Raw genomic sequence first — 25,318 nt, 5'->3', positions numbered from 1 at the left:
CTCTGGTATCATTTTAGTAGTTTACAATGAATATATAGTTAACATGTTAGTGTACATAACCTCATTTTGTTCAGCATCTTAGGTACCATATTATACAAAGGAACATTTTTTAATCCTTGAATGGATTTTTTTCCTCTGATCTCTGCTCATCTTTGATATTGTAGTAAAACTATCCATCTTGATTTGTTCAGATTTTCCCTTGGTATAATGCAGGTATGCAGGAAGATCTTAAAACACTAGCCTCTCGTTTTTCTGAGATACCATTTTCTTTTGTAAACAGTGATGAACATTTTCTGAATGTTCCTACAGATTTACTTTATTAGCAATTATTTCTCAAATCAGTTATAGAAATAATGCTTGGAAAGTTTTGATGTAGTCACTACCAATGAAATTTTTGACCTTATAAGAAAGTATAACAATAATGGTTTAAAAAAACCACCAACTCTGGTTTCTGAACTGAATCCTGGTATGAAAAAGATTGTGTTCACTTGTATACTGGTTATTGCCTTATTTATGAAGACAATTCAGAAAAGAAAAAAAAAGTCAACATAACTGTAACTCTTCTAAAGCTGCTTCATCTGAATAGATGGTGGAATTCAAAACTCTGTCAGCCCGACAGGAGGAAGACCAACAGAAGAGATTTACATTAAGATGTAATATTTGGTTTGTACATAGTATGTTGTATGAATACAGCCAATGGTCGATATATTTATGCATATAAGTGTGTACGTAAGTGTGTGTGTGTGTGTGTGAGTAGTCTTTGACTCAAGACTGTCTGTTCAGAGCCTGCTCAGAATTACAACAGCACTGGATGGACTTTTGACCTGTCCCCAAAGTTATGGCCACTGCAGTGCCCCTGTAATCATATAAACCAAATTCAGATGCTTTGCAATCTGCCAGTCCTTATGATCAACCACAATGCCGCTTCCACCTATTGCCCCCCGCCCATCTTATTTTGCTGAGTCCCACAGGCCTTTGACCTGCTTCCTATCCTGCTAGGTCCCATCACCACTTCTTCCCATCATGGCATGGTAAACTTATCTTTTCTGCAGATTGCCTTTGGGAAGAAGTAGCAATAGCAATAGCATTTTGCCTTATATAACGCTTCAGAGAAATTTACAGCCCTCTCTAAGCAGTTTACAGATCATCATATTGCCTCCAACAATCTGGGGTCCTCATTTTACCAATCTTGGAAGGATGGAAGACTGAGTCAAGCTTGAGAATCGAACTGCTGGCAATTGGCAGAATTAGCCTGTAGTATTGCATTCTAACCAGTGCACCACCATGGCCAATCCACCTTCCTATACAGGTCACATGGTGAGCACCATTTTGGAAATGGCTGCAATTCTCACAATCTAAGAATTGTGGCAGCTCCTAAAACGGTGTCCACTTCCAGGAGAATACCTTATTGTATAGGAAGGCCGTGGGGCACATTGGATGGTTCTTTTTCCTGAAGGTGACCTCAACACATTAAGTGGTAAAAGAGGAAGTAAAAAAGATATTCCCGAAAATCACAAGTCACCTTTTGAAAGCAGAACCACCTGATCTGCCCCACAGCCTCTGTGTAGGATGACATAGTGCTATCCCAGTGGCCAAAAAGAGATGGACTAAAACAGGGGTCACCAACCTTTTGGACCTCAGGGACCACCAAACTCATAATTTTAGATCCCAGGGACCACTAACCGGTTCTGTGGGTGTGGCCTAATTTGTGGGTGTGGCTTGGTGGTCATGTGACTGGCTGGGCATGGCTTGTATGTAAATATAAATATTTATATAATTATTGAATTTTTTGTAAAATAAGAGCAACTTTTACCCAAAATCAGGCAAAGCAGGCAGATTGAGTTGCTCACAGAATCAGATTCATTCAGAGATCTATCTATCTGCCATTGTCATAGGTCAGTCTACCACATAAAATCTGCTTGCAAACTCATAAAATTTGTTAGCAAGCAAACTCAAAAAATTAACTCACAACACACTATGTATGTAAATATTGGATTTTTTATAAAAAAGAGCAACTTTTACCCAAAATCAGGCAAAGCAGGCAGATTGAGTTGCTCACAGAATCATTCAGTGATCTATCTATCTGCCATCGGCTAGCTCAGTCTCTCAAATTTGCTTGCCGTGAGTCTGCACTGAATTTGCTTGCAAGCAAACCTTCAGTCCTAAGGGAGGTTCGGCTGTGCTGAGCCAAAGATCTAAAGACTAGCTAGAAAGCAAGAAATCCAACCATTTCCTGCTTCCTAGCTAATCTAAATCTCCCAGCACAACAGAACAGAGGATGGTCGGAAAAAGGAAAAATAGCAATTTAGCAGGCAAATTTACTGGGTAAGGAGTGAGTGGGCGGGGAGGGTTCCCGCGGGCCATGTGGGCAGCACAGCCTTGTGTTTCTGCGCAGCCTGGATTAATTGCTTTGTGGGGGTGCTCTGGGGGTGAGATTTCTCTGCGGCCCACCAAAATTTTCTCACGGCCCATCAGTGGCCCGCAGCCCACCAGTTGGCAACCGCTGGACTAAAAGACAACACTGAGGCATTAATCAAAGCAGCATCAGAACATGTATGAAGCATCAGATCCATAGAAGCAAGATCTATAGACAGCACCCAAGGTACAGACTATGCAGAGGCCTCAGAAATAGTCCAACACTTAGTAGCAGGAAAATTCAATAAAAATTATGACTAAAAACCTAGGTAGGAAGATATGCTTTTTCATTATTAAAAGGCTCCACAAAATGTAAACCTTTATGTACTTTTCTAGAAACTAGATCCCTTCTTCAAATTTATTTCAAAATGGCTGTAGAGGTGAACACCTGCATTCATAAAAAACACTACATTAACTTATAAATAGGTTTATCTTATTAACATTATACATTTTTGCACAACTAGAATTATTATATTCCCCCCTCCCCCATAATTCAAGGAAGAATTTTTCCTTAATTTTATCCTGATGCTGCTCATGAAAACTGGTGCCCTATATCTTTTTATTCCCTTTAAAATTCACAAATACTAGCGTATCAATAACTATACAATTGTAATGAAAATGAAATTAATGTAATGAAATCCACAATTCCACAAACAATCCTTGATTTAGACTGAGAACCAATATAGCCAATAGTTAAAGTGCTGGACTAGTACCAGGTAATCCCAAATTCTAGTTCCTCCTCAGGTACAAAGGTCAGTTGGTTGACTTGGGCCAGACTCTAGATTAAATACTCCAACAACGTTTACAGAATATAAAAAGAAGACTTTATTAAAATGGGTGTCTGTTAAACTTTTATATAAAACTAAGGCCACAGCTAATGCTAAAATAATGTTAAAAAGTTTTATGATTTAATTTAAACATTTTATACAAAGCTATTTTACAAATGAGTACTCAAACAAACATGCTTATTCTAAAATTTAATGATATAAAATATTAACCTCTCAATACATATACTTTATCTTTCTTTTGGTCCTTTAACTATTTTTTTTCATGGCTCCTGCTATAGATATTAACTGAAATAGAAATGTTGCAGCTTTTGAAAACAATCCTTCCTTTTTGAATCAAGTTCGTTTCTTGAAATATTAAACATCCCCAGTCATAATAGCAATAAACTCCTCCTGATTGACTGTTAAAAAGAAAAAAATACATATGTACCACATTCTTGTTCAAAATGTTTCACTCAAATTAGCATCTCAAACTTATTTCATTCAGTTAAGACAACTTGATATTTTTTCTAAAAGGAAGTAACAATCTAATTTCAACTGGAAATCTTGCATCCTTTTAATGGATGGACAGTATTTAATAGTAGAGGGAACCAATTATTATTAATAAATTAAAATAATATAACCATCCCAAGCACCCCAAATTACTCAGAGACAAGTAACCAATTTCATTTTAAAAAGAATTGTTATGCTATATATAGTTTCAACCATAATTACCACTACAGATAGTCCTTGACTTAAAACCGTTCATTTAGTCACTGTTCAAAATTACAATGGAACTGAAAAATTTGACTTATGACTGTTCTTCATACTTACGACCATGCAGCATTTCTATGGTCACATGATCAAAATTCAGAGGCTTGACAACTGCTCATATTTATGACAGTGTAGCATCCTGGGATCACGTGATCCCTTTTTGCAACCTTCTCACAAGCAAAGTCAATGGAGAAATCAGATTTACTTAACTGTTATTAACTGAATAACTGCCGCGATTCACTTAACTGGGGCAAGAAAGGTCATAAAACAGGGGGAAACTCACTTAATAACTGTCTCACTTAGCAACAGAAATTTTGAGCTTGTGGTTGTAAGTCGAGGACTACCTGTACACCAGCTGCTTTAAATGTTAGGTTTCGACATATTTTATTGGCATGCGTTTATGCTAACATCATCACTTTTAAAGTGAGAAGTAAATTTCATGCTTATTTTTCAATTATTTATAATGTCGAAGTTAATTCCAGTATATTTATTCATTCTACACAAAAGAAAAAAAATGGACATGCTATCAACATAATGTCAAGGAAATTCTCATTTTGAATAGGAAGAAAGTACCACTGTAGATTGCTTTTCTAAATACACTGGAAGCTTGTAGGATTTGTATTATTTGGATATTAGATTCAATTATTTCCATAAATCTCATCATTAAAATATTTCAAAGACAGAAAACAAAGTGCACATTTTTTTTCCTTCTCTAATCCAAAATTAGAATTATGCATACATATTCAGAACTTACTTTCTCCATCACCATCCTTATCAAATTCTTCAATCATTGCCCGAAGTTCTTCATCAGTCATGTTTTCCCCGAGTTCTCTAGCTACACGACGCAGATTTCTTAAGCTTATTTTACCTGAATCATCATCATCAAACAATTTAAATGCCTTGAGTATCTCCTCATGTGGATCTCTTTCAAGTATCCAGTCTGTCACTAAAATGGAAAAAATAAAATATTACATCTTTTACAAAAACATTTTTTTGTTAGAATTGTATTCTCCACAATTTTTTTTTACTTCTGTTTCATACATCAACTTTATGACTTAATTTAAAAGGTGCATTTTTACCATCAATCAAAATCAATCTCTACTTGCATGTACATTGGTTTATTCTCTAGTAAAATCAGTAATATAAATCTATGGTTCTTATTAAAAGCTATGCAGACATCGTGAGAAGTTACATTAAGAACAAGTATAAAATATTATATAGCATGATTAATTTTTTACATTTTTCCCATAATTTAAGTACAATAGAAAATATAGTTTGGATTTTGAAATCCTGATGGTTTGTTTTCTCCTGCCTCTCTCCTAATATATTAAAAAAAACCTTGTCTTTGTCAATAGCTTAATGTTTTCATATCTGTTAAAATACATATAAATTAAACTTTGATTGCCAATTATTACTTTATCAGTAATTTGCTTAAATTCCAACACCTACCAACTTCATTAAAGTCATCAAAGGAGATTTTCCCACTTCCTTCCCGATCATAATCTTTAAGTATCTTTAATACATCTGCCTTTTTCACATCGAATCCTAAGGCTCTCATTGCCACCTTCAGGGGAAAGACAGAAATACAACATTTCAATTTGGCACATAAAAATAACTTTTCTTTGTAAATTAAATTTAGGTAAGAGATACTATAGTAATAAGAAAACCACAAAATTTGGAACAAAGCATTAATTCATTATGTTCCAGGGACACAACTATAAGTGAAGATCCTTTCACCTCGATAGCAATAACAAATTAAATGTGACAATTAATTTAACTGATTAAATACATTTTTCAAATATGTCTCTTTATACGATTATGTAAGAAATTCCAGGAGACTAGCAGCAGGGCAAATGTTCTACTCTGAGGAATCTAGTACTGCTGAATTCAAGGATAGGAGAAACTACCTTTCTTCTTTCATTTCCTCTGATCTGGAATCAGTCTGAATAGGGGCTGGGGGGGTGAGGGCAACCATGATAATATTTCCTTCTAACAGAACATTACTGTAGAAATTTCTACAACAGTTAAGAAACGTTATTCATGTATCTTAATTAGTTCTCATTACATTACAATATTATTTACAGCACCTAATGCCAACACTAATAGCTCCCAGATGTGTGGTCCTCAATTCCCTAGATTTTAAGTGATAACCAAGGTGGCTAGAAATTCTAAATTGGTTCTTATATTAGGAAACCGCCATGGTTGGAAAGCACTGCTTTCTATGATTCTGCCTTTTGAAAAATATCTACAATGTCAACTAGTAATGCAAGATTGTAATTATTCTGAAAAAAGTTTGATTAAATTAACTAAAAAAAACTATGTCCTCCAATATGAACTTACTCACAATCTTAAACTATAACCTGATCAGTTACATAGGAATAAACCATGCTAAAGTCAGAGAGCCATATTTAGTAACAAATTTATTTAATTTTATATTTCATATAGATTTGAATCTCAATTTAATTTGTAAGAAAGATGACAAGAAAGGTGACTCAAGATTGGTCCTTATATTAGGAAACTGTTTCTTTCTAGTGTTTTCTTCACTTTTAAAAAATTTTCTTCACTTTTAAAATGTGGGTCTGCTCTAGACCTGCCCCCCACCCCACCCCACATTCCCCATAAGACCTTTACTGAATTGGGACTTAGTTGAATCGACAAAGCCTTTAATGTTTTACTTTTTGCCTCTATAAGATGTACTTAGGCTTTAAGACTCTATTGCAAATATTGTTCTTGGCCATGCTTTTATCTCTGTACTTCAAAAGCTCTCCTGTCTGTAACCTTTAACTGGGTGAATAGAACAAAGCATTTTGAACCAAACTACCTCAGTAGACCAATTTATAGAACGTGTCCAAAATCCAAGACCCAGGACTCCCATGGAATTGAATTTGGCAAACTTTATAAAACATTTTATGATATAAAATTATCATAAAGCATTTTATGACATAATACAAAATATGATAAAATATTTATTGCAGTCAACTCTTGATGTTTGACTGTGCTGTATAGTTCAATATGAAGTACTTTCAAGGCAGATTCATCTCTCCCTGAATTTTTAAGAACTTTTCAAATAGCTCTGACATAGTTGAAGATACTAAGGAAATACCTCTGAAATGATGACCCAAGGAATCACAAGTTGTTTACTGTTATAATATTCTAACAGCTTCTTGCCATTCCTAAACTAACATGCAATTAACTACCTATTATAGAAGTACAATATTGCATATTTGAATATTAAGCCCAGTCATCCAAAATATTTCAAAACAAAGTATTAAACTTTTAAGAGAAAATGGATTGCCTTTAGTTCATGATAATCTATAGCATTATCTTTATCAGTGTCAAACAGCTGAAAAGCATCTTTGATTTCTTGCTTCTGTTCTTCAGTTAATTCTCTTCTTTTTTTTCTCTTGGTTTTTTCAACAGAAAATTCAGCTCTAAAAGAAAAGAAAAACGTTAACCATTGTACAAAAATAATTTGTCTTAATTATTAGCAAACTGTGTAGATCTAGAACCCATCTTAGTAGATGGATATAATGGGGTTTTGATAAATAAGCAAATGTCACTTTCCATGAGATCTGATTTTATATATCTAACCATAAAATTCATATTGATAGTATAAATGTCCTTCACCTGAATTACAAGCTGTACATATACTCCAAACTCTGAAATCCAGACTCTTAACCTTTCTGATTCACATTTATTTTGTAACTTTTGCATATATTATTTGCTTCCCAATCCTAACTTGCCCTGCTGTTATGTATTGGCAATGCTAACTGCATTACTACTGTAACAAGATACAGTACATGGAAATTTACCTATAATATGGTGATTATGGTGTGAGTTTCCTACTTTTGCTTTAATAAGTATAAATATCCATTTTGCGTCAACATTCAGTACTAAAACAAATACCTTTTTGCCAAATTTGTGGATAATCTGCTAATTCTGATGAGATCTTAAACTTCCCATCTCTAATTAATCCCATTCCCCAAATTTATCTCTAGTTACATCACTTGCCACATGATTGGTTCTACTATTTAAGATTTTCCCAGACACTTCTTTTAAAAGTACTTTTTAAAATTTCAAATTATAACTACCAGCAGTTATAAAGTTGAGGCGTTTTAATGTAAATTGCTATTTTAAAGCTATCGATACTGTAAACTGATAAAAAAAAATGTGGGGCGGGGGAATAAAAGGAATTGCAAAATCTGATAGACAATCATTCCAAGGTGAAGATTCCTCTGACATCTGGCAAACAAACGAGCACATACACGATTTTATTTTATCTTTTTAGCAAAAGCATGGAAACGGTTCGCACTGCCTTCTTAAGGAATTTGCTTCTCATTTTCCTTTCTAATCTACAGCTTTGGTATTTATTTCCCCATCTCCACACTAACCAAGTCCGCTTAGATTCTCTTTCGAGATTCTGAATCAATTCAGAATACCGGCAGAAATCATTAACCCTGCAATTGAGAGCGGGAGGGCGAGGGAGAAAATGTGTAGAAAAACCTCAGCACAACAAACACGTGAAGGCAGCGCTCCGCTGTTTGTTCCCGCAACCATCGCGCGCTACGGCAGATATCGCGACAAGCGTCGCACGCGAGGGGAGAACGTTACGTTACCATAGCAACAAGAAGCGAATCGTTACTTGGGTTCTCCCCTCCTCCCGAACGTTCGTACCCACCTCGTTACCAAATTCATTCTCCGGTCTCCCACCCCTTGAACCGGACACCAGGTGGGGGGAAAGAGACGTATCTCTTGTAATTAATGGTCAACTAAACCCGAAATTCAGACTCGACAACAGCCTTATCTCAAAAGCGGGACGTAAACCCAAGTCTCTCCGCCAACAATGCCGCTTCCCTCTTCAGATTTCAGCTACAATTGGACGTTACAACGCCTCTTTGTGTGTAGCCCAAAGCGATTGGCTAAGACTCCCGTCAATCAAGCTTCAGGCCTCCCTCCTTGTCTACTATTAGGTTGGAAAAGCGCCAGAAACTACCCAGGAAACACTGCGAATTCAACGTCATAGTGAGGGGAAGATAGAGGAAGGGAAGGAGTGTAAGCTGTGGTGACGTCGTGGCCTCGCTTCTCCGGATTTGAATGGTTAGGATTTAAGGGGTCGCTTTGCTCTGGACTCTGTCATTGAATAAAGTGCTTGATTTAGTTTGTTAGCGTCTCCTTCCGCCTGGAACAGTACAATGGCTTTTTAGGAGGCAGATCTGTGCTATTGTGTAATAATTAGTTTACATTTAGCAATCAAAAAAACATGTCTGTTTTGGATATATTTTATATGCTGTGACTGGAGCGGGTGGCGTGGGGTTATGCTTATCATACAGCGAGATAAGTATGTCTTGAAAGTATTTAGAATTCTGAAGGTCAATAGAAAATAAAGGGACGTAGACAATGAAACTGATACGACTGAGCTCAGTGTAAATTATAAATTAGGTGACTTGCATCAGGGATTGGATCCTAAAAGGAATCAGACTAAGTTAATGTTAAACACATGCAAGCTTCTATTATGCAACTGTAAAAAATCATTTCATCTTGCCTTCTTTTGTTTTACAAGACCAGGTTCCAAACTTTCCCTTTGCGCAGAAGATGATTATTAAGTTTTAAGAAGAATTGACAAAGGGGCATTAAGAATTACATGATACATTTTATGCAAACCTTACAAATCAGTGTTAAGTTTATGAAAAATGCCACTTGGCAGTTGCAACTATTTTATCTTCATTATTTTTTCTTTTGAGTTTTCTTTTTAATCTTTTTTGTGTTTATCTTTTAACTTTGTATTTTTTTAAAAAAATAAAACTATATCAAGCAACTATTTTCTATCTTCCTGTATGATTCAGGCATTCAAAGAAAAAATAGTTGATCTACCAGGAAAAATACTATCATCAATTAAAATAATCAAAAGTATGTAATGATTTGTACTTCCTAATCAATTACATTAGGAAGGATAATATGAAATATGAGAAAGGAACAAACTTTAAAAACTGCTTTGAAGTCATGAGGTTTATTCATTTTTTTGACTGACTAAAAATAAATGTATGAATCCTCTTTGATCCTAATTTCTAAATTGAGTAGTCTTATACAGTTTTGGAAGCAGGTAAAACTACTTTTATGGTTTTTTTTGGGGGGGGGGAGTTGCATGCTTAATTTTTATGTAAACAAACTTCGTATGCCAATTATTGGACTAAGTCTCACATTCTGTTTGCTGGAGCACGGATTACTATATTAAAGATTTTTTTATGGTTATGCCAACATGTTGCTGTCACATCCCCAGTCAGGCAGCCCATAGTTGCTCTTCCACTTTAGAAGTGGCGTTTTCTTTCTCCCAAGCAAAAGCTTGTCATAAGGGATAATTTAAAGTGCCCTGGCTGTAAGTTTGGGGATACATAGATATGAATAGTCAACACTAAGTTCCAGTTGAACTGACAAGTCTGACCATCTTCACATGGTTGAGGAGCAATGGGAATCCGTGGTCATTTGACTTCGGTTATGAGGAATGAAATATTCCATTATTTTCTCTTGTTAAACACCAGGAGTTTGATTGACCAGGCAATCAGGAATTCTACTATCTGGTGCATAAGATATGTATACTGTATATTGGGATATAAAAAAGGGAGAAATGTTGAGACACACATACATATACATTTAAATAGGAAGAGGGAAATAAAAGGAACAAGTTCTTTCCTGATGAAAAATAACACTGACCATAAAAAAAGGAAGAATCCTGCCAAAGCACAATGGCATTAAGCACTTTGGTTCAGGATTAATTCAAATCAACTCAGGCAGATTAGGGGCAGGAGTTATTTATCTCTCACACTCTAAGATGGGTGTCAAACTGGTGGCCCACAGACTGGATGTGTCACATGCAGGCCACGCCCATCCCAGCTCTGTGAAGGGAACAAATGTCACAATATGTCACATAATAGCAATGTGACACTGCGAGTTTGACACCTGTGCTCTAAGACAGCGGTCGCCAACCGTTGGGCCGTGAGAAAATTTTGGTGGGGCGCAGAGAAATGTCACCCCCAGAGCACCCCCACAAAGCAATTAATCCAGGTTGCGCAGAAACACAAGGCTGTGCCGCCCACATGGCCCATGGGAACCCTCCCCGCCCACTCACTCCTTACCCAGTAAACTTGCCTGCTAAATTGCTATTTGTCCTTTTTCCGACCATCCTCTGTTCTGCTGTGCTGGGAGATTTAGATTAGCTAGGAAGCAGGAAATGGTTGGATTTCTTGCTTTCTAGCTAGTCTTTAGATCTTTGGCTCAGCACAGCCGAACCTCCCTTAGGACTGAAGGTTTGCTTGCAAGCAAATTCAGTGCAGACTCACAGCAAACAAATTTGAGAGACTGAGCTAGCTGATGGCAGATAGATCACTGAATGATTCCGTGAGCAACTCAATCTGCCTCCTTTGCCTGATTTTGGGTAAAAATTGCTCTTTTTTTATAAAAAATTCAATATTTACATACATAGTGTGTTATGAGTTAATTTTGTGAGTTTGCTTGCTAACAAATTTTATGAGTTTGCTTGCAAGCAAATTTTATGTGACAGACTGACCTATGACAATGGCAGATAGATAGATCTCTGAATGAATCTGTAATTCTGTGAGCAACTCAATCTGCCTGTTTTGCCTGATTTGGGGTAAAAGTTGCTCTTTTTTTTACAAAAAATTCAATATTTATATAAATATTTATATTTACATACAAGCCATGCCCAGCCAGTCACATGACCACCAAGCCACACCCACAAATTAGGCCACGCCCACAGAACTGGTTAGTGGTCCCTGGGATCTAAAATTATGAGTTTGGTGGTCCCTGAGGTCCAAAAGGTTGGCGACCCCTGCTCTAAGAGTTGCGTTTCCATGTCCCTGCTGTAATCTGGATGACCTCTAGGTGGCAGTATGCTCAACACGGCACTTTAATAGTCATGTTAGAAACAGCCTGCAGCAGAAGGTAAAAATAAAGGCTAAATAAATTATAAAACAAAGGTTTGAACTCCCAATCTCACCCCACCAGAAGTTCAGGAGATCAGCCAGTGGTTGATTTTTCAGCCACCACATCACTGTCCTGAAATTGCCTTTAATTAAATTCTTTGAGGATAGCAAAACTTACAGTTTAAAAATGAAAGTAATTTATCACAAAATGTTGTTTCATATTTATTAGTCTCCCAAAATGTTTAAAATGGATAGTTATTAGGTTTTTAAAAATAGGTTTGTAATAAATTTTAAAATTCTTTAATACTATTTGGTGTTGTCCAATCATAGCCTTATTTTGATTTAAATTCTCTACATATGTAAACACAATTTTAGATAATCATAGTTAATGTGATTCTGAACTACATTCCTAAAACATGGAGTTTGTCATCTTAAGAAGAGCTTTGGCTCTGTCAAGGTTGGGGCACAACCAAGCGGATAATTTTACAGAATTGGAAAGAAGCTTACTCTCTTAATTTTAAGAAATACCTCCCAGGATATGAGTATATCGTTTATTTTTGTAATGTCTCTGTAGGGTAGGATAAATGAAAATGGAAAAAAAATTCAACAACAATTTAACAAATGTTAATCTTTTATTTTGCCATGCTGGAAAGACAACATTGCAGCCTATCTTACTTATGTATATACAACTGCACCAGCAGATGGCAGTATATAATAAATTGTTCAGCACACATTGAACAGACTGGAATTCTGAAATCTCAATGATTTCATCCTACTTAGTCTTTAGTAAGATTATTTGCCTTCATGGTGGCAATAAATACATATACCACTCAATTTCTCAGTATGGAGATATTTACCAATGCTTCGCTCCTCTCTTTCATCCTTGCAGGCTAACAGTGTGTCCCTGGGATTTTCTGCCACTTATTTCAATTTGTAAAAATGCACAAAGCAATTTTGGAGATGGCAATTGGTATCCTCCCCATTCTACCTCCAAAACACTGATTGTTTATACATCCTCTTATCTCTAAGTAAGGGAAATAAACATTTTCCTCTCATTCAAAAGGAAAAGAATACATCAAATAGAAAACAAATGAAACCTTATTGGAGAAGTATTTTGTGTCATTATTTTATTATCAATATCAATGATAAACAATATAACTACTTTCTTGAAACCAGTACCTTTAGTAAATTTGTATTGGTATGATGCATTACAAGTTTTAAAAATTATTTTAAACCATACATTACAGCAATATTCATGACCCAGTTAAACAATATCTCTCGAAGTGATATCATATCAACAGGCTGAACTTCAAATAACTATTTCAACTTGAGTTTTTAAACTGTGAAAAACAGATAAATACAGAATCCCTTAGTGGTTTCAAACTTTTTTTTTACAAATAATAGTAAAGGTATGATCAGTATTATTTTTAAAAATGCTTTCTTTCAGAATTAAACTTTATAATATAAAAAATATTTAAAACAACAGATCAGATTCTATAGCATTCTTTCTCAGGGATAGTATTTTACTAACCAATAATAATAATAAGTTGAACTCTGATCCGGTCCTAGGTTGAAACTCAAACAAAGCTACAATTCAGTACTCACTACCCTGTTTCTCCAACAATACGGCCTCCCCCAATAGGAAGTCCCAGCATGTTTTATAGGCATGAAATGAAATTAAGCCCCTCGCCCAAATTAAGGCCTATATTAAAACATGCAAAATTGGGGGGAAATGGCGGGGGGGCTTGCTGTTAGGAAGTACTTTTGTTGCACACCCGGATATGGTGCTGCCTGCGTTGACCCTGATACAAAGTGCCCCACCAACGCCGAGGTCAACATCCAAGCCGTCGCCGCCCACCTGCCCGAAGATTCAAGGGGGGGGGAATTAAGTCACCCCCAAAAAGACGGCCTAGCCATTTTTCGGGGCTCAAAAAAAAAATAAGACCCGGCCTTATTATATGAGAAACACGGTAGGAATAAAATCTTCACTGAATTGAGTAGTATATATATTACAGTAAGGAAGGTTTTTCCAATCTGAATATATTTCCCAGTAAATGTAATTATTAGCTTCAGTAGATAAGTTTACTCTGTGATACCTAATCAGATTGAAAAAAGAGATCTTTTTAAAAAATCAGCAAATTTTATAAGTAGTTGTTTGCTTGCTAATTTACGAAACTAATAGAAACGTTTCAGATCAGTCCTTCACCATATGTCTGACAATTGAAGGATTCCTTACACTGAAATATAGTGAGAAATCAATACTTTGGTAAAATAACTTTCAAGACACTGTCAATGGGCAAAGAGGGACAGAAAGTCAAAAAAGAGAATTCTTTTATCCATGTTAATGCCTCAGCAGTATTTTGTAACAAAATCAGTTTGTAATGGTCCAGACCAAAAAATCAATCATTCTGTACCAAAAATAAACAAGGCACTATAAACTCACGTGGATTCCAATATAGTTGAAAATCTTGATTAAGCAAGAATCAGATTAATTATGATTGTGCTTAATACTGCAGCTGATACTGTGCTTAACTGTATTCAACTTGAAGAAATCTGGTCAAAAAGAAAATGACTATGAGTACATAATATGGCAACATGCTCCTAACCTTTGGGCCACAATTGTGTGGCTCCTCAGTGAAGATTAGCCAGTTTTCAATAGCATACGAGCAGCATTTTCTTTGTGATTATACTGCTAGATACCTTTTCCCTAATTTTCAAAGGTATTGAATTAATTGTTTTTCTTAGTATAGGAAGCAATTGCAGTGTTAATTGCCAAAATTTTACAGTATTTTAGAACAGGAAATAGGCACTGTTAACATTTTAAGAACTGTACTTCCATAGGATACCAAGTGCTGAACACTGTGGTATTAAGAATCAAAGTGCTGCTTTGATCTTGGGGAGATATTGTGCAATAGAATTCAAAAAGAAAAAAAAGTGTAATGGACACAATACTCAAATAAGTTACTGTTCTTGCAAGAAACAGTCATTTTTAATATAATTCTTACTAGATTCCAATAAATCAAATTCTGATGCAAAGATACAAGCTCTGCATCCAAACAAGAGACTAGTAATATCCTAGAAAATAATAACTGGCAGAAATGTTTATTAGGTTGGTTGAAAAAAAGCACAATGCAAATTGTGGAAAGAAAGAAAAGTGAAAATAGAAAAATGAAGAATAACTGAAGTGTGAAAATTTAGTCCGATCCACATGTAATGTGCACCTGATACAACCTACCACTCAATATCAACTTGCTAGTTTTAGATGCTATTTTGTTTACAACTGTTGTTTAATTAGTAGCTCACACTTACTGAAGTGTTTCTGCAACTGTGGTATTACAGGAATTAGGAACCTTGGATTATAGGTGCATGTTTTACTTAAAATGGTTATACACTCACACTTACAGCATTAGTTATATTTGAAAAGCAAGCAATATACTTAAAATATTAAATGACATTTCATTTGTTTTAAAACCAATACCTAAATGCAACACAATTCAAGAACAACAATAACATAGAACAATATTTGATATGAACATTTGGTATTAACTTCAGTTTACATTCATCCCATACAATAAAAATTACTTAGGTACTTAGTGCATTCAACATGACAGTGGAATGTTCTAATAGCCCCTTCTTCTCACAACCCTTGCTTCTGTATTTCAGCCATTTAAAATATGTTTTCAACATAACTCCTAACTGAAGGCTTGTATTAGAAAGTTTGACACAAGGGCAAAATTTTTATTTTAGCGATATGTTTCAAAATGGTTCAAAATACAAAATAACTTATTTAGAACATCTGTCAAATAGCATTCAACATATGTGCAAACTTGCCTTTGAAAAGAGACAAAAAAAAGATGAGTAGCTTTGGTACAGCTACTGGTATGTATATTGGTATTTTTAAAATATAAATTAGATAAAAATAAGCATCTTCATGGCTATGAAGTTAAGACTATGAAGTTGTTCTTGAATTTGTTGCACGAAGTGCTAGGCTCGCAACCGATCTCATCGCACACATAGAAATCTTGTGACAAACCCCAGCATTTGAAATATAATTGGAAGCTAAACGATACAGTCGTTCAGATCCAAATGTGTTAAAATGCCCTGGAAGGACTTTCTCCACAAGGCCCCTATTGACTAAGTCTATTAATCGCTGGCAGGTTGTAACGTAGTCATTTATCCGGCTGTAGGGAAGCCAGTCAATCATTGAGCCATCATACACAACATCCCCACTGAACAGAATCTTCCGTTCTCTGTCATGCAAACAAATGCTTCCTCTCGAATGGCCAGGCATGTGCATGACAGTGAGCTGTCTATCACCAAGGCTGATCACATCTCCTACAACAAGAAACAAAATTTTATGGACAAAACAGTTTTCAAAAATGCAACCTTACATTTGTCTCTGTTACAAACTCATGCATTAAAACTGTAACTGCAGCCAATCAATGCAGGAAAACATATATTACTCTTCTGCCCCCCCTTGACAAAGATGGAAGCCCACACGCAGTAGGAAGGATTCTGTGAGCATGAATACTTACCTTAGTTTATGGTTCAGGTAAAAGGGGGATAAAATCTGATTTTTAAAGGTATTCTCCAGTCACATCAGCAGATGAGCACAAACATAGCCAAGCTATAGCCTATTTCGGAGTCTCACAATTTTAAGACATGTTGACTTCCCCAACCTTAAAGCTGCCAGGATTGTGAAACACTAAGCAAACAAAGCCATCCCATCATATCATGCATGTTTAATTTCATCTTGATTTCTCATAATGATTTCTATGAGTTCTATTAGACTGAACAGCTTGTATTTTTCCTAGCTCTGCTCTTTTCCATTGCCTCCAACTGACAGCCAATTGCCTCTAGCTGCACTCTCCTTGTTCATTATAAAAGAAAACAACTGTCAACTTGAAGCCTATCTCTCCCAGAAGGCATAAGTAAGGAATCTACAATTGACTGAAGATCAAATCACAATAGTAATATCTGGGTTGCGGTCTACAATATTTAGTTGCATCAGTTCACTCAGTATTACTCACAAAACACAAAGTTTATTGAACATAAGAAGCAGATTATCTGGACTCCTTTCAATTAGGATATAGGCCTGGGTATGGAATTAAAACTTGATGACCCCTAAGAAGGGTAGGATGGAAAGAGTATAATTATACTACTCCTGCTGGATTTGTGAGTGGCCTTCAATACTATATAACATGATATCTCCCTGCAATTACCGTGTTTAGACATTTTGCTGTGAGAATTATGAGAAATACTGTATTCTGGGTCAGTTCCCACAGTGGTACTGGCATAAGTCAGGACCTTGGCTTCTGGATTGCGGCATAGCTCAGCTGTCTTCCACCTATAATTTAAATCTACCTGAAGCTCCTGGGAAAGATCATCTGCCAAAATGAAGTGAGATATCATCAAATATGCTGAAAATGTTCAATTACATATTTTCCATCTGAATTTGGGCAACATATGTGGTGGAGGACCTAATTCAGTGATTGGAGGTTGTTAGGATATGGATATGAGAAACAATTTGAACTGAATTCTATCAAGGTACTGTGGACCTAGAGGATGACTTCGTCTATTTTACTTTGTTCAACTTTGTTCCTGGATATGATAAATGTTTTCCCATATGGAGTTGACTTATAATCTGTGGTTCAACATGGAATGACAATCCAGCTTGAACAGTAAATGGAGACATAGCAAGACAATCAGTTACAATGGCTGGGTGTAGCCTTTTTTTTAACACAGGAGGCTTTATTCACAATTATTTATGAACCTCGAAGCTGGATTTTTGTTATGTAAAATGCATGGAATTGCCCTTGTAGATCATTTTGAAGCTTCACGTGGTACAATTTGCAAAAACCCAATTAGTTAGCTGCATTCAGGTTCACTCATGTATTATTACTACTACAGGCTGTACTGGCTGCCAATGAGTTTCAAAATGCAATTCAATATGCTGACTGTCATCCTTAAAGCCCTAAATGATTCAGGGACTGAATATTGTGTTACTACAACCTCTGAGTTCCTATAAGGCCTGGGAATGAGGATTTACTAGGGTCCTGCTACCAAGGGAATGCCCTCTTTATAGAACCTAGACCAAGTGATGTTCCCCTTCCTTTGTAATATCCAAATCACATCAGAAAAACATTTAAATCCAAGTCAAGAAAATTACTAATCATTTTGACATTCAATGAGCTAAAACTACTGGCTGCTTGAACTAATTTCACAAGATTTCTTAGTCATTTGTTCTTCATCTCAGAAAACATTTTTTCTTCAAAGTAGAAATTACAGTCCCAAGGCTTTATTGTGCCTAGTACAAAGGGATGTGTATACATACATACACACATACACACATACATACATACATACATACGTGTCTATTAGTCTGATTATTTTTATTCAGTTTACGGATTATATTTTCTCCTACCTATTCTATCCTTTCTCTCTGATAAACCAATATATTTAAAGCATTTAGTATTGTAGTAATATACAAAAATTTATTATTAAAGGTAGCTAATTTATCATGCCTCTTTCTCAACAGAAAATACTTTGAACAGGGAAAATAAAGTTTCAAATTAAGATTCTTTCTGGCCATTCTTAGATATATTGCAGTTTTCAGTACATAAGCATTGAAAACTAATACCATTTGCAAGTAGACTCAGAATCTAATGTTCCAACTGTGGACATTTCTTCATAAAACATGGATTATATAGGTGGAAATTAAATTATGAGTTGGAAATTAAATTCTGTCTCCTTCCTCTTTCCCTTAATACAGCTTTAGTTCTATTACCCTGCCTTAAACCACAGATCTTCATTGTATCCAAAATATATTACTGTATTGAATCAGTCAGCTAGCTTACTGACTGAGATACTGTCACAATCTACAGTATTTTATCAAGTTCATATGCCATAATTTAGAAATTTAGAAATTCATATCCTAATCAAGTTACTATGCATTTCTTCTTGTATAAGTTGTTCTATGGGTGCTTCAGTGGACCCAAACAAACGAAAACAAATTAAGAGCAAAAGTACTGTTCATTCTGAAGCAAGCCCCTTAATTCTACAGCAAAGAATTAATGCTCATAATTGCTCAGTGGCTCAGGAAATAAAGCGATCAAAGAAATGAAGAGATCTACATTTACAATACCAGCAGCAATAACATTTTATATTTATGGTTTAGCATGGTTTTATGTTCTTTTATTACTGATATTGTTTTAATTGTTGCTTAAGGACTCAGCCGAGGTTTGATATAAAATGAGCAGCCATACAAATGTTATTAAAATATATGAATAAATAAGTGTGCATCACCTGGAAATGTAAGCAGACAGATTGTGAATGCATATGTCCCTCTAATCTTTATGAAATGACTTTCTATCTGAGCTTTTCTTGCAATTCTTTTTATTGGCTGACTCACCATCTTTGAGAATGCCATCTTCCCAGAAATGATATATAATTTCAACTAGTTAAAGCATAACAGATATTTTGTCTATTTTCAATATTAATGGATCTCCATAAAAAGTCAAGATGGAAAAATTACTTCAATATACATAGTGGTAACCAACAGCTTGTGTAACATAGTCCTAACCATAATCTATTATGCGTTTTAATGTTCAATTAACAAGAATGGTCAACAGACCCATTAATATTTCTTTGGATATACTTACATTTCACAGATATTATGATTCAAGTCTCCCCAAGATATTTGCTTACATATGTAAAAGCTAAAGTATGTGCAAAGTGGGAACAAAGTATGTATCCCACCATTGGGAACAAAGTATGTATCCCACCATTGAAATACTGTTCTTTTTTCAAATATGGTACAAAATGGTTTAAAATTAGTGTGTGCCCCGAGATAATTTTAATAACGCATTGTAGTGTTCAGATGCATGAATCTGTTCATACTTACTACTGATAATATCTACTGATGTAGATGTTTATTTATACATGAAAACACTAAAACAGTAATAGAATCTAAGATGTCCTTGAGCCCTACCTCCATATCTCTAGGATTCTCTAATGGCCCTTAAACATTCAGTGATTATATTTGAAAAGAAATTCTAAGTAAAAGTGAAGATGTAATCGGGTTTTTTTAGAATAGCCTACACTTCTAGAGACACTGAAGGTTGTACTTCCATTAACTTATACTTTTGAACTATCACATCTGTGTAAGATTACCTGCACTTGTTAAAATAGCAATCATGGATATATTAACGTAACTCAAGTACTAAAAGCATGGAAATTTGTAAGAGGAAAAGAATTTTTTTGGGGGGGGAAATAAAGGAATGTAATCTATGATGACTTGACTCAAACTCCACCATGTAGATACAGGTAGTCCTCAATTTACAACAGTTCATTTTGTGACCAAAGTTACAAGGGCACTGAAAAAAAGTGACTTGTGACCAATTTTTCACACTTACAACCTTACCAGCATCGCCACAATCATGTGATCAAAATTCAGATGCCTGGCAATTAGTTCATATTTATGACTTTGCTGTGTTCCAAGATCATGTCATCTCTTTTTTATGACCTTCTGATAAACAAAGCCAATGGGAAAGCCAGATTCACTTAAAAAATGGGTTGCTAACTTATCAACTGCAGTGATTCATTTAACAACTGAGACAAGAAAGGTCACAAAATGGGGCAAAATTCACTTTAATATGACTCAGGTAACAATGGAAATTTGGGGTTCGATTGTGGTTGTTAAGTCGAGGACTATCTGTACTTGGATGCGACCTTGTGATACAAATATATAAAGGGAAAGGGTTGGTGTCATGTTACTACATACATTCATAATTTTGGCATCATAATTAAAAACAGATGCCTATGATTACAAATGCACTGTTAGCAGTAATTTAGGCAAAATAAAGATGTTTCTAAATCAATTACGAGTAAATGGTTGAAGCTTCATGGCAGAGCACTTGTGCTCAGAGATATCCATATTGAAGCCACAATATCTCCTAGTAGTCCTGGAAAACCTTTTAGAACAACTGTTGGTTTCAAGATAAAAATGAGAAAGGTGGATCAAAGATATAATGCAGTTTTCTGCAATTTTACATTAAACATAATTAAGGTGGATTACAAATAAGAAAATATCATCAAAAAGCCATAAGATTTTTGCTCCCAAATTCCAGCACATTTTATAATCCCTGAAAAATTAATCTGTCCACAGATAAACAGAAATATAGCTAGGAGCATATTAAAAGTGAAATCTAAAATAACAGGTGTAATGAGGCAAATGAAAAGATTCAGATGATCAATCTAATTTGGATTATGTCTCTATCGTTTTTCGTGCCTATTTTATAATTTAGATATTAAACATGCGAACTGAACTGTTAGTAATATGTTTTGGGTTGTAACATGTGAAACACTTAATTGGAGGAAGCTTGCATAAGAAGTTAGTCCTAGGTTATAATCAGTGGATACTATTAAAGGATTTTGGTTGCATTTTTTAAATATAACCAGCTGTTGATAGAATTGCATAGTGGACAGAGACTAAAGAAGATGCTGAAAAAAATCTCACAAAATGAAGATCTATTATTTATTATAAAAATATTACACAGACACACATACACAGTGTACAGCACAAATATTTGATGGATAAATGTTCAAAACTCATTGTTCATAGCAATGTTACTACTTGGCAAAATTATATTCCTGGACATTTTTCCTTGGCTGATATGATTATCCTTTTTTTCACCCCACAAGAGATGCCCTAGAGAAGCACAAAGTATTAAGAGTCTTAGTAAAATGCTCTATCATGTGCTCAAGATGTCCCCACCCTAACCTTTCTTACAGACTCTGACAGTGCAGTCACAGTTGTATGACCTTTACGAGGCAGACACACAATTTCAATGGCCTGTGCATGGATTTTACAAAGATGCTCTCTACATGTCTTTCCACCTGATAATTTCAACATCATAGATGAAAAATGCATTTAACTTACACGTTTTTTTCTTTAAGAAACCAATAACACTGATCTGTTTCTGTGGTCCCTTCTATAATCTCCTTTTAAAACATTTTATAAAAGTACAGGGATCATATAATTCTGTTTTTCATTCCTATTCCACTCCCACTCCTCATGTTTTCCTTCTCTTTTTCTTATATATCTATTTCCTAGTAATTTCAAATCTTGGGAGAATTCCTCTACCCTTTGCCATACCCAAAGAACTGAAGCTATAAACACAGACTACTTTCCTTGTATCACCAGAAATTCCCTCCCTTTTACACTTTGCTACTGAAATAGCATAATACACCTTTCCCGTGCCTTATTCTGTATTCCAGACCAAGGAACATTAGGGTTAAAAATCCATCTGCCTCCATCACTGTACCTTTATGAATTATTAGTACCTTCACTACAGACACTGCACACAAAAAACCCAGAACTTTCCGTTTTCATGTCACCCTCTCACAAGGCTCGGGACAATGCTGTTGCATTTTTGGATAGGCAAATGATAATAATACCCCTTATTTATTTTCAGTAACGGAACAGAAAAGTTGCTGGATTCCAACAGCCCCTAATCCAGTTCAGGAGCAACCCAGCAGGCACGTTCAATACAGAAATAATGCCAATGATACTCAACCCTGCCTGGTGTGAGTCCGTCCAATTTATTCTGACCTATCAGATATTAAAGAAAGCCAAATGCTGCAGGTGGCCAGAGACTCTTTCTCACAGGATGTTTTTTGAAGTAATAAAAAAGGAGGGGAAAGAAAATGATAAAATCACTCCTCCAAATTTATTATATTGCGTGCAAGAAATCACCCAGCCTGGTGCTTAAAGAAATAATTAATCTTTGAAATCATTTACATAGGCATCCTTTCATGACTTGGATCAGAAAGCAGCTCATAGGCATCCTTTCATGACTTGGATCAGAAAGCAGCTCATAAAAGAGAGCGTTCATCAATTCAAGACTGTACACCTGGTCACAACAGCTCGGTGCAGTTGCGGGTGTGGGAGCTGCCTGTCCTGCTCCAGAAAGGTGCCTCCAAAATGAGATGCGGGTCTCCCTTGCCAGCCCACTGCCCTCTCCCTCCCTCCCTCCCTCCTCGCTCTTACCCTCCTGCAAGACGTGCGTCGGCTGGACGGGTCGCACTCGAAACTGCCTGGCCCTCCAGCCGGGGCTGGGCTGCCTCACCACCTCGCTGTCCGAGAGCCAAGTGACGGTCTCGTAGTTATCGCCGCGTCGCAGAGCTCCGGCCTCGGCGCTGTGCACGGCCACCTCCTCGAACTGGTGCAGTCCGCCCGAGTGGTCGAAGTGCACATGGGTGGCGATGGCTAGCAACGGCCGCCGCCGCCGCCCACTGCTCGCGGGTTCCTTCGCTGCTTCGCCGAGACCGCCTCCCTCCTGGTCGTCCTGAGCCGGATCGGGATCCAAAAGCCCAGCCAAGTGAAGGTACTCGGGGAGGCTGCGCAGCCCCAGCCCCGTGTCGATCACCACGTCCCGCTGGGAGCCGCGCACCAGCCAGATATTGGCCCGATTGCCCGACTCGTAGAAGCGCTCTTGGATCCAGTAGATACCTCCGCCCAGAGACTTATGCGCGAACCACTCCAGCGCCGACATCACAGCCGGCCGCCAAACGAAACGCTGCGGCCAGACGACCCGTCTCCTGCCTGCGGTGTTTGGGCTAGGATCGCGCGTTGCGAACGGCCCGGACGCGCAACTTAGACCAGGAGGAGGGCGGATCCAGGAGGAGGAGCTGGAGGCGGGGACTGAATCACCAGCTTCACAGCGTAACCCGACTCGGCTTATCGGGTGGTGCCCACCCGGCTCTTTCCCACTGCAGTAACGCGTCAGAATGAATGAAGGAGGGTCGGGGGGGAGAGCTGAGGGAAGGCGGGTTTGCCTTGGAAGGGGATGCGGTTACACGTGGGGATTGCTTGCGAGACTGAAGATGCGGCTACATGACAGCTGATACAGCAAAAGTGCTCTGAGTTGTGCTAAAGAAAATGCAAGTCTTTCTTACTTGTGTTCCTTAAGTGCAGTATTTTTAGGAAGGGATCTGGGTAAAAAAAACAAAAAAACGGGTCCTTGACCTCTTGGGTTTTCTGGATTTCGTAGGATTTTTAGATGGGATCTGCATGAAACCCGTTTGTCTGGTTATTATACAAAAGCATAAGTGATTTTCAGATCCTCTGTCTCGTGCTAGGTTTGGTGGGATATAAAGAACACAAGTCCTGTCCCGGAATTAAGCATTGCATCCCTTGAGCTCAGAAACTGCAATAAATGCAATACTATTTGGATTTTAAAGAGCCCCCCTCCATTGCCCATCTCTGATTAAATTCAGTACCTCCCCTTAGAACAGGGACCGACAAAGAAATTAATGTTTACTACTGTCCTACAGATGTCAGATGCTGCTGCACAACTCTGTGTTGAAAAGGAATTACTACCAAGGTAAAAAAAAGAAAAGCTACATAAAACTGGCTGGAGTGATCCAGCATTTTATTAAACAGTAGAAAAAAAAACTGAAAAGAGTGCGGTAGTGTTATGGCAGCATTTTAAAGGTACACCCAACATTGCAGGTATTACAGCATTCAGAAGCTGATCCAAAATACATTCGGGACTTCTGCATTCTGGAGTAGTTTCTGAACACTGTTCAGGACAACCCTAAATCCAGTGCAATAGTGTGTGTTGCACCAGAACTGGGAAGGGACTAAGGCATGAGTGACCCTGAGTGCAATCTTGCATTCTAGGGATGGATGTAGTTGGTGTACGGGATGCTTTTATATAAAAGGGCTACTAACTATAGCTGGCCCCTGCTCCTCAAGCAGGAACTCACAGCTGGCCCCTGCTCCTCAAGCAAGAACTCAAAGATCCCTAAATTGTCAGAAGAATTGCATCCCCATCCAGATTCAGAAATGGGAATACTCTAGTCTTGCAAAGTTCTACAACCTAATGTCTCTCTGTCTTGCTAAGACTGAGTTCAGTTAGTGGGAAAGACCCTTGACAATACCATTTGGCTCTAAAGACACTGCTGTATCATCAGCAAACTGATTGTATTTAATGCTCTGCTGATGGATGGCTCACCCAATAGCTTCATATAGATGCTAAATAGTGGTGAGGAGAGAGTCAAGGCTCTGAGGTGTCCCAGTCCCTATGGCCATACTTTCCGTGCCTGCAACACTGACTGGAAGGCCCTATTTGGCTGAACTGCCCCAGGATCAACTGGTTTTCAGAGGGTGTTTGCAGAATTTCTCAAGGCTTTTCTTCAAACTTGACTGAAACTGGACTCACACTTTTGGATGAGGGTGACAATGACTTCAGATTGGATTGACTCCATACACCCTCTTTCTGTCTGTGGACCCTCGTGGATTTGGTAGCTTTTAGAAAAGCTCAAGATGAAACAACAGGATTGAAAATGAAGATGAGTCTGAAGAAACACATATTAGAGTCCATATTAAGGACTACATCAAGGCAAGAAGAGTGGCAAAACTTT

At 36.9% G+C, this 25,318-nt stretch overlaps 2 protein-coding genes across 2 annotated transcripts; both read right to left on the bottom strand.

The window, feature by feature from the left end:
• Nucleotides 1-3,379: 3,379 nt before the first annotated feature.
• On the bottom strand, nt 3,380-8,836 carry CETN3 (centrin 3). Its single transcript, XM_026672345.2, has 5 exons — nt 8,632-8,836; nt 7,249-7,384; nt 5,403-5,517; nt 4,708-4,899; nt 3,380-3,601 (listed from the first exon to the last, which is right to left on the bottom strand). The coding sequence occupies exons 1-5, from the start codon at nt 8,646-8,648 to the stop codon at nt 3,558-3,560; spliced, it is 504 nt and encodes a 167-aa protein (XP_026528130.1). The 5' UTR covers nt 8,649-8,836; the 3' UTR covers nt 3,380-3,557.
• A 4,152-nt stretch (nt 8,837-12,988) lies between these two features.
• Nucleotides 12,989-24,295, bottom strand: MBLAC2 (metallo-beta-lactamase domain containing 2). The gene is made up of 2 exons (XM_026672309.2): nt 22,941-24,295; nt 12,989-16,225 (listed from the first exon to the last, which is right to left on the bottom strand). The coding sequence occupies exons 1-2, from the start codon at nt 23,443-23,445 to the stop codon at nt 15,840-15,842; spliced, it is 891 nt and encodes a 296-aa protein (XP_026528094.2). The 5' UTR covers nt 23,446-24,295; the 3' UTR covers nt 12,989-15,839.
• Nucleotides 24,296-25,318: the final 1,023 nt, after the last annotated feature.

Source organism: Notechis scutatus, chromosome 2, assembly GCF_049901735.1.
Source record: "Notechis scutatus isolate UNSWTSFEM ecotype Mainland chromosome 2, rNotScu1.2, whole genome shotgun sequence".
NCBI classification, from domain to species: Eukaryota; Metazoa; Chordata; class Lepidosauria; order Squamata; family Elapidae; genus Notechis; species Notechis scutatus.
Note: the sequence above shows the minus strand (reverse complement) of the source record. Positions and strands in the feature narration are given on the sequence as shown.